The following is a 10,697-nucleotide window of genomic DNA, read 5'->3' as shown; positions in this document are numbered from 1 at the left end:
ATATTATACTAAAGGCTCTGGCTAAGAAGGACAAATGCCTCGTGCTTTCTCTTACATGTGGATCTTAGCCGCACCTTTTTAGATTTGTGTGTTTAACCTAGAATGCCTGTAAAGATCAGGTAACAGAAAGGACACATGAACTTGAGGAGGGGAAAAACCTTAAAGGGAGGAGGAGAAGAAAGTATAACACATGATCAGAAAGGGGTGGGGAAATGCTGCGTGTCAAAGGCATAAGCAAGGGTGAGGCAAGGAAAAAAAGAATATATGCAAAGTGTTCATGGGAAGCGCTATTTGTAAGCTAATTTTAAAATACAATTAAGAAGCTGGGCAGAGGTGGCACACACCTTTATTGTAAGTAAGTCTGGGGTGTAAGGGAGGATTTAAGTGTAAGTATGTACAAAGTTGTCAACGAATAAGTTAAAGATATTCAAAACCGAAAGTTCCATGTGGAAACCTACTACTTTGTAAGCCTCGTGAAAAATTTAAATTTAAATTTTAAAAATAAAATCAATATTAAAAATACTAAAATAGCAAAAAAAAAGATAAAAATTTAAAAGATTTAAAAATAAAAATACTAGAATAACAGAAGTACAGGTCAACAATAAAATGAAAAAGCAGGTACTATGCTCTCAGGCAACGTTTCCTCTGGTTGGGGAGGTCCCGCCTTCTGTTTACCTTAGCTCTGTCAGTCAGGATATTGCTGCCAGCTCCATCACACACCTGCTGTGGTCACAGTCATCACTGACTGTGCTTAAAGGCAGCTCTGTGGTCTTCAGACGTTCCTGGGATCATCTGACTATCCGTGGGACTGGTACATGTTGAACAGCTGCTAGAGTGGTTGATTTCTGCCTTGGGGCCTTGCCTTGAATCCCACCTACACACTTACCCATGCTCAAGGCCTTTCCTCATAACCGCTCACTATCCTCTCCTCACAGGCGGTCATGTCACAAATGAAGATACTATCCTATACTACAGTGCCCACCATCTTCCTTAACTTGGTGCATAACTTCTCGTATCCCCAACAGCAGTTCTCCCATGCCCACATCCCAGCAGATTATCTCTAAATACAATGCTTTCTTCTTCTCTGCTGCTTCCTGGAGCCCTGTTCATTTTAAAATTTAATTTGGATGGATGGATAGATAGATAGATTGATAGACAGACAGATAGAGTGCATGCTCGAGTGTACCCCACCCCCACCCCACGCACACTAGAGCACACCCACCTGCTTGATGGGGGCACATGTCCTATGGTGCACACATGGCATCAGAGGACAAATTTGTTGAGTCCGTTTTCTCCTTCCAGCTTTACATGGGTACTAGAGATTGAACTCACCTTTAATCAATGAGCCACCTCACTGACCCTTTCTACTGTCCTTCTTACCTATGGGCCTGAAGTCCTTATATAGGAATGCCCAGTATAGAGCAATTATGCCAACAATCCCCCACAGCTGAAAAGTAGTCTGGGTGGGGGGTGGGGGAGGCAGTGTAAAAATAAACTGAGGGCTCCTGTGTTAGAGTTTTGAAAAGTGCTAGTCAGATTCAGGTTGTTGCTATTCCTAACATTCTTGATGCCAACACTTTGGAAATCACCATCTCTCTGTTCCCCAGATGCCCTTAAGTCCACATTCTGTCCTGTGTGTCTCATCTCATCACAGTGGCCAGCCTTGGCTACTGACATTCACAGTCATGTGACCATCTCAGATTCTTATCGCCCTGTTTGCTCCTGGTGACATTTCCCAACAGGCTGGAGCTGCCAAGTATGAAACTGATCCCTGCATAGCTAGCTAGCTAGACACAGAGTATCTAGATAGCTAGATCAATCGATCTGTAAAAGGGGCTGCCACAACCTTTTGGCGCTAATATTTCATGTGTGTATACTTTCCTCCATAGCTAACCTTCATGCTTCTCGTTGCCATCAGAACCTAGACTACAGGTTCTCAACCTGTGGGCTGCGACATTTTTGTGAGCCAAACGACCTTTTCACAGGGGCCATATATCCTGCAGAACAGATATGTACAATTCATAACAGTAACAAGTTACTGTTATGAAATAGCAACAAAATGATTTTGTGGTTGGTGTCACCGGAACATAAGGAACTGTATCGAAGCATTAGGTAGGTTGAGAACCACTGGCTTAGAGTTGATGCCAGCCTCACACGGGCCTCTTACACGTGGTTTTTGTATTTGTTCATAAGCAGTGGGCTTTTCCTAGTAAAAGGTGTCAGAACACTAAGAATGAAGTTGTGAGAATTCTGTGTGCTTATGACAACACCCCAAGAAAAGACAAGTTTGCGGTCCTCAGTTTCTTCAAAACACGGAATTGTTCTTGGAATGTGTTTCCATGCCCCTCCCAGGTATATTGGGAGTGCATTCGTTTCAGATTATTCATTACAACTGGCTACTGTTGTTTTCTGCCTTTATGGAAAAAACATGCTTTTGCCAGGTGTGGCTTATCCTTACGATTGTACACTTTTCTCCTGTGCTTATTCTTAACCCTCGGGGTAATAAACTCTCTGGTGCTCTGAATAAAGTTATTGCATGAGACTAGCCCACCTCATTTTAGACTCCATTCTCCCAGGTCCTACCACCTTTACAGCGGTAAACTACATGGAGATTTCTTTTCAGTTTGGATATTCCTGCATAGTTTACATTCTTATCCCCATTCACAAAAACTGGGCTATTTTATGGAAGAAGTCCAGTTAGAATAACAAATAGTGTAGTGAAAAGCAATGCAGTCTGTCTTGTGCTGGGTAATGTGTAATGAATGTATGCTTGCTTAGGGCTTATTTTCTGGTCCTGGAACTCGCTCTGTAGACCAGGCTGGCCTCAGATCACCTGCCTCTACCTCAGCCTCCCAAATGCTGGATTTAAGGCATGTGCCACTGCCCCACCCCCAGCTATGCTTAGTTTTGTTTGTTTTTTAAGACTTATTTTTATGTATATGGGTACACTAGCTCATCTTCAAACTGCAGCTGTCTTCAGACACACAAGAAGGCATCAGATCCCATTACAAGTGGTTGTGGGTCACCATGTTGTTTTTGGGAATTGAACTCAAGATCTTTGGAAAGAGGTCAGTGCTCTTAACCGCTGAGCCATCTTGTCAGCCCCTATGCTGGAATCCCAGTTCTTAAACCTGGGAAGTTTAAGCTTAAGGTGCCACCATCTGGTAAGGATCTCTTGCAGAACCACCTCAAAGGGGAAAAAAACCGAAAAGAACAAAGTCTTTTATTATAGCATTAACCCTGGAATTACTGAGGACAACACTGGGGATTGATTACACTGAGGTTTTCCACCTGAGGTTTGGAGGAAGCAGAAACATAATGTCCATTAACCAAAAACCGTATAGGATAAATACATAGTCTCAGACACCACAGAGATTCTGACCTTGTAGGTCTGTTTAAGGACTGAAAGCGTACTTCTGCCAAACCCTGCACAGGCTTCTGATGAAACGTAGCCTTTTAGAATTTTGATTCTAGAAAATAAGCGCAATGAGACAAATTCTACTTCTGGTGGAAACAATGACATTTCAACCACTGTAGGGCAAAGGTTAGTTGAATCCCCTGAGGGCTGGTACCCCCAGGAAGGGTGACTATCTTTCATTCCTGTGGATGGCACTTTCAGCTCCCAGCAATAGTTACTAGAACAGTCATCCCTGTTGGACCCGTGTAACAACCATCTCTGCTACCATAGCTACACTATGAACTTCTTAGGCTAACATGAGGACATCTAAGGGCGGAGGCTGGCTAAGAACGGAAAGGCTCATTTGGACTAGTAAATCCTTCCCAGGACAAGCTGTTTGCTGACAGTTGGTACATACTACAAAGCTTTCAAATCCTTTTTTTTTTACGTTTGGTCCCCCCCCCCCCCAAATTTTTTTTTCAGGATGCTGGAAAGCAAACTCCAGTCCTCTGGGAAAGCAAGTACTTTTAACTGATGAGTTTATCTCCTGCCCAATCACTAGGTTTTTAAGTGGGTCTCGGAAATTACACTAAGTCCATAGAAGATGGTCCTCCCTCCCTACTGTAAAAAGACATCTGCCCCGGGCTGTGTGTGTTTTAAGTATTCTGCTTGCGTGCAAGTACGTGCAGCACACTATTCAGGGCCTGCAGGCCTGACGGGAACGTTGGACCCCCTTGAACTGGAGTTACCAGTTGTGAGCCACCAGATGGCTACCAAACCCCAAGTATCAAACCGAAGTCCTCCACAAAAACAGCCAATGCTCTTAACCGCTGAGCCCTCTCTCTAGCTTCACGTCTAAAAAGCAGTCTGCCCCGTGCCCTTGCGTATCGGGGCGCGGGACAGTAGTCCGCACGGTGTCCCCTTCCGGAGAAGGGTCAAGTGAGCACGTCCCGGCCTCGACCTTCGGGCTGGCGGACGGACGGTGGCAGCAGACCCAAGAAGCCGCTGGCTTGATGAAAGCCTTTCCCAGCGTGGGTCCGCCCCAAGCCCGGTCCTGGGAGCAAAGCTTTCTCCTGAGGTCGGCTCGTCCCCCACCGCGCTCTGCAGTGACTGCTGGGCTGAGGTCTGGCCGCGGAGCGCCCCAGACGCAGCCAGGAGCCGCGCGTACCCACCGCGAGCCCAAAAGGCGGGCGTCCCTGTCACCCGCGCGCCGGACGTGACGTTATTGCGTGGCGCGCTCCCGCCGTGCCTTTCGCCGCCGTCCTGTGGCGGGAACCGCGGCGCCCCGGGGACGGCGACGACTGTAAGTGACGGGTCTGGGTGGTCTCAGCCTTTTACGGGCTGGCGGGGACCGGGATGTGTCCTCCGCCTTCCCTCAAGGCACAAGGTTAGGAGTCCTTTCAAGGGGAGCTGCCCCATAATGGTTTCTTTTTGTCTTACACCCAGGAGAAGAAGCCATGCAGGCATTTCTGAAAGGCGCATCTGTCAGTGCCAAGCCACAACTGACCAAGGACCGGGGGACACCTGCCACTGCAGGAAGCAGTGGAGAAACCAAGAAAGTCAAACCAGTTCCTTGGGTGGAAAAATAGTAAGAACTGCTCGTACTTTTGTTGAAATAACTAATACGTGCTAGTGGGTTTTTTTGTTTTTTGTTTTTAATGTAAGGGGGGCTTCGCTGTACTTAGATCACATCTTGGGGAGGGGGCGCGGTATCACCCAATGATAAGTCTTGGTCCTTGGAGTGATACAGTAGTTGGATTTAATTCTCTTGTTTTATAGATGACCTAAGATTTCTATAAAGTGTACAGTTTTAGAGCCCTACAGAAACGAAGGAATCAACAACGTTTCTGTGAGCTGACTATAAACACTTCTACGGAAATCTAAGTTTTATCCTTTTACAATTATATGGTGAAAATTGTTGGGATTTTTTTGTTGTTGTTGTTTTAGTAGTGAAGTACTACATTGTCATTTGTTAGATGACACTAGAACCCTCAGCTACATGTCACCTCTTTGATCACTAAGGATTTTCAGGTTATTTACAAGCCAAACAAGGTCCTCATGTGTTATTTTGTTGTTTCAATATTATTGAAAAGTTTAAATATGAGTACTTTATCTGTATCACCCCTCTTCTAGCCCCCAACTCATCCCATAGCAGCAAAGCGAGTTGGTTACACTCATTCCATTGATCAGATTCAGATCATCAGGCTTTGAAAGCTCGCACTTACCTAACAGGAATCTCGCTAACCCTAATCTAGGCAAGCACTCTACCACTGTTCTCCAGCCCGTAGATCTATATTTTTCATATTTTTAAGTTTTGTCGTTGAGGAAGGAGGATGCATGCCATCACAAGCGTGCTTCGACTCACAGGTGGAGTAAGTTCTCAGCTGCCCTGTGTATCCTGTGTGTCAAACTGGGGTCATCAGACTTGGCAGAAGTGCCTTTGCCTGCTGAGCCACCTTACCACTCCAAAACTAGATTTTATTTTTTTATTCTAAAGTAACAAGGACGTGGGGAAGGGAGGACCTAGATTTCCAGCTTCTCCAGTCAGACAGCTCTGGCTGTAAGCTCTCACATTTGCTCACTTATATACTGTTTCTCCTTTGGAAAACCTTACATCACCATACGCCTGTCATACGTCACCATACATCCTTGGACGATTTCATTGTTACCTGCCTCATCCTTGCAGACCGTTATAGCACACGCAATGATCCTTGCCCAGATCAACCTAATTCATTATGAAAGTGTGGATCAAAGAATTTGGGGGAGTAAAAGGGCTCAGTCGGTAAAAACACTTGATGTGGAAACCTGACAACATGAGTTTGATCCCTGAACACCTCGGTGGAAGGAGAGAAGTGACTTCTGATATTTGTTCCCTTTACATCATCTGTATGTGTAACACACACACACACCAAAAAAAATTAAATTGTTTTTTAGTTCATGTGTTTGAGTGTTTGACCTACATATATATAGTCTGTGTACCATGTGTGTACCTAATGCCCATAGAGGCTAGAAAAGGGCGCCAGATACCATAGAACTAGAGTTATAAATAGTTGTGAGCTACCATGTGGGCTCTGGAAGAGCAGCAGGTGCTCTTATCCACTGAACCATGTCTGTAGCCCCCATACAGCTTTCTCAAAATCAAAGGATGTCTTGTTAATTTACTAAGTAGAAATCTCAGTCATCAAGTTTGAAAAGACAATTTTGTCATAGTTTCTCTTACAATTACTAAGTAATGACATGTGGCTTACACCTTTAGTCACAGCACTAGAAAGGGAGAGGCAAGCAGATATCTGTGGTCCAGATAGGGAGTTCCAGGCTAGCCAGAGGTACACAGTGAGACGTTTGTCTCAAAAATAAAAATTACAGGTAAGTGACTTAAGATCAAAATTATTAGCTGGTCCTGGTGGCACATATCTTTAATCCCAGATCTCAGCAAATTTCTGAATTTAAGGCCAACCTCATCTACAGAGCAAGTTCCAGAACAAGGGCTACACAGAAATTCTGTCTTGAAGAGGAGTAAAATGGTACTGACCATTTAATGTATTAACTGAGTAAGGGTGTGTTATTTATTTATTTATTTATTTATTTATTTTAAACCAAAGTAGTTGCCAGTTGTTAGGTTATTAAATAGTCGATTACAGCTCAGCTTCATGAGCTTCTCAGGAGAGATTTTACAGGCAAGTGTTCACCCTTTTTTTTACTTTTTTTTTTTTTTTTTTTAAGATTTATTTATTTATTATATGTAAGTACACTGTAGCTGTCTTCAGACACTCTAGAAGAGGGTGTGAGATCTCATTACAGGTGGTTGTGAGCCACCATGTGGTTGCTGGGATTTGAACTCCGGACCTTCGGAAGAGCAGTCGGGTGCTCTTACCCACTGAGCCATCTCACCAGCCCCACCCTTTTTTGTTTTGTTGTTCTTTTTGTTTTGTTTTTTATTTTGTTTTGAGAAAAGGACTGACTGTGTAGCCCTGACTATCCTGGAATACATTAGGTAGATCAGGCTGGCCTCAAATTCAGAGAACTACTCTACTTACCTCTGTCTCTTCCTTGCTGGGATTAAAGAGTTAAGCCTCCACATGCAGTTCACTTTCATTCTAAGTTTGTTCTTTATGATACATAAAATTCTGCTTAATATTTTATCATGCAGTACAAGTAGAAGGCAAAAATAATTTCATTCCAGTAGTATGTATTTGTTCAAGGTAAATACAAATGAAGATTCTGCCTCCTTCAACTTCATAAGTAACATGTGAGTGCTGTCATTGGTGTCTTAGCAGCAGGAACACTTGAGACTTTTCTGTGGCTACCACAGTGTGCTCCATAACCGCCTTTCCTCCATCCCCCAGCCGTCCAAAGTGTGTGGATGAAGTTGCTTACCAGGAAGAGGTGGTTGCAGTGCTGAAAAAGTCTTTAGAAGGAGCTGACGTAAGTAGATGGTGTTTAATGATGCTGGAAAATTTAAGAATTCATTCATATGAAATATATGCAATAAGTCTTTGATATTTTTTAAAACTATAAGTAGTTTGCCAAATCATCTTCTCTGTGGCATTATGATGTAGTGTTGAAGTACAGATCACTGACTAAGATCGGTTAGGACCCTTTCTCCACGAGCCTTTACTTTAGGGGACAAACAAGTAACCTGTTAGAGTTACAGATGTGTTATCAAAACAAGTCAGATTTTAAAATATATATAGTTGGCTGTGTGTAGTGTCGTGTGGCTTTAATACTAACATCTGGGAGCAGAAGCCAACCTGGTCTACATAGTAAATCCCTGGCCAGCCACAGTGAAGTTATAGTTACCCATTAGTACCACAGGCTCATCAGCCGTGCCTTTGGGAAACATTTAAAATCCAAGCCATAGCATTTACATAGATCCAAATTAAGGATATTTGAGATGAGACCACCCCCACCCCCCAATCAACACAGAATTCATTTGTGTTGTATCTTATACCCGTGCCCTGAATTTTATACAGTGACATAAGAATTGAGGATTTTGTACCATCAAAAACAAAGTTGTGCCCGCCCCTGCAGGCAATTGTGGGTTAGTGTCACATCGTTGTGGGCGTCTCCCCCCCCCCTTTCTTTTTTGTTTGTTTCTTTGTTTGACTTTTTGTGTCAGTGTCTTTCTATGTAGCCCTGACCATCCCGGAACTCAGTATGTCAGTCTGTAGACCAGCCTGGCCCCAAACTCAGAGATCTGCCTGCCTTTTTTTAGCATTGGGATTAAAGGATAATACAGTGAAAAAGATATATTCAGGTTAACCATGAATTTGTGGCATCACACTAGTGTTCAAAATAGTTTGGATTTGGAAATTCTAGTTAGGGATGCTCAATCTATACTATACTATACATTGAGAAAAAAAATCAAGTTATAAAACTAAAATCCTTTCCAGTATTCATATTGATTTGATCCAAATAGCCACTTAATTTTTAATGTTACAATATTATACAGTTTTGATTGGCGGTAAATAATTAACAATTCTGGACAAGTATAAGACTCACCTAACACAACATTTGTTAACCTCTTTTTATTTGGCTTGATCTGTTGGTGTAGGTATAGCCTTAGCTATTCAGGGAGTTAAGGCAGAAGTGTTGTAGAGGGTGGCCTCAACTCAGAAATCTGTCTTTTATACACCACCACCACCACCTTGGCCTACTGGCAGATATTTAAATAGCATGTAGAAACCTTATTTAAATAGCAAGTAGTCCTTAAGTTTGCTCCCCATTGGGCCAGCTAGATGGCTCAGTGGGTAAGAGCACTGACTGCTCTTCCAGAAGTCCTGAGTTCAAATCCCAGCAACCACATGGTGGCTGACAACCACCCATAATGAGATCTGATGCCCTCTTCTGGCGCGTCTGAAGACAGCTACAGTGTACCTGAGCAAGGGGAGTTGATCGGAGTGAGCAGAGGTCCTAAAAATTCAGTTCCCAACAACCACACGAAGGCTCACAATTATCTGTACAGCTACAGTGTACTCGTATACATAAAATAAATAAATAAATCTTTAAAAAAAAAAGTTTGCTCCCCAGTGCAGCAGAAGAATAAAAAGGTCTTGTTTGATATTATTCACCTCATTTCTGACTAAATTTATAAAGTGATTTTTTTTTTTCCCTAAAGAATTAAAGTCCTTTCAAATATTTTAAAGTTGCTTGGGGTTTTGGGTTGTTTTTTTTTTCTTCTGAGATCAGTTTATATAGTATAAAAATAAATAATCTAAAGTGAGTGTGGCTGTTTAGATTATATCCACAGTCACGAAGCAGGGTGGGGAGGGGACTCTAGTGTGCCTCTTCCCTTGACACTCCTCACAGTTATATCAGCACCTAGGCTAGAAATAGCCTAGAGCTTCTGAGGGTTCCCTGAGACACTGAGGAAAATCATAAATAAAACTATTACCCTTAAAAAATTACAAACACTCCACACGCTCATGGTGCACGCCTTTAATCCCAGGAGACAGAGGCAGGCGGATCGCTGTGAGTTTGAGACCAGCCTGGTCTACAGAGCTAGCTCTAGGACATCCACGGCGACACAGAGAAACCCTGTCTCTTGAAAGAAAAGGTAATGAGACTAAAAACAAGAGTCAATGTATTATAGTTCCCTGGGTTAATCATTACAAATACTGAGTCGTGTACAAACCAATATTATTATTATCTGAAAAACTATGGGACAAAATGCAACTTAGGATTTATGCTGGCTCACAGTACAAGATAGAGAAGGCATGGCAGCGGGAACTTGAGGCAACTGGTCACACTGCATTTATGCTCAGGAAGCAGATGGCTCAGTGGTTAGGAGCACTGGCTGCTCTTCCAGAGTACCTGGGTTCAATTCCCAGCACCCACGTGGCAGCTCACACCTATCTGTAACTCCAGTTCCAGGGTCTCTGAGACCCTCACACAGACAGACATACAGGCAAAACACCAATGAGCATGGAAATGAATTTAAAACATAAAAAGAAGAGGCAGAGAGGTGAATGCCAGGGTTCAACCCCCTGACTCCCTAGTGCTCATGTCAAATATACAATTAGTGCTACCATTACAAGTCTCTCCTCATGAACGTGACATTTAAACGTAAAACTTTTAAACTATGACATTCTAATCTTTGTCCCCCTAGGCTGATGGCTGACTCATAATGCAAAAATGTATTCAAAACAACTTCAAAAATTGTCTTTAACAGTGGTAAAACTGTTTAAAAGAATAAGGGGCAGCCGGGCATGGTGGCGCATGCCTTTAATCCCAGCACTTGGGAGGCAGAGGCAGGTGAATTTCTGAGTTCAAGGCCAGCCTGGTCTACAAAGTGAGTTCC

General features: G+C 43.1%; 1 protein-coding gene across 1 annotated transcript in view; it reads left to right on the top strand.

Moving 5' to 3' along the window:
- The first annotated feature begins 4,647 nt into the window (after window positions 1-4,647).
- Rfc4 (replication factor C subunit 4) overlaps window positions 4,648-10,697 on the top strand; it is a 16,488-nt gene continuing 10,438 nt past the window's right edge. Inside the window, 3 exon segments of the mRNA XM_021209958.2 lie at window positions 4,648-4,700; window positions 4,844-4,985; window positions 7,744-7,822. Of these exon segments, the coding sequence (XP_021065617.1) occupies window positions 4,855-4,985; window positions 7,744-7,822 (210 nt within the window). The 5' untranslated portion in view covers window positions 4,648-4,700; window positions 4,844-4,854.

This window comes from Mus pahari, chromosome 12 (assembly GCF_900095145.1).
Source record: "Mus pahari chromosome 12, PAHARI_EIJ_v1.1, whole genome shotgun sequence".
NCBI lineage: Eukaryota > Metazoa > Chordata > Mammalia > Rodentia > Muridae > Mus > Mus pahari.
Note: the sequence above shows the minus strand (reverse complement) of the source record. Positions and strands in the feature narration are given on the sequence as shown.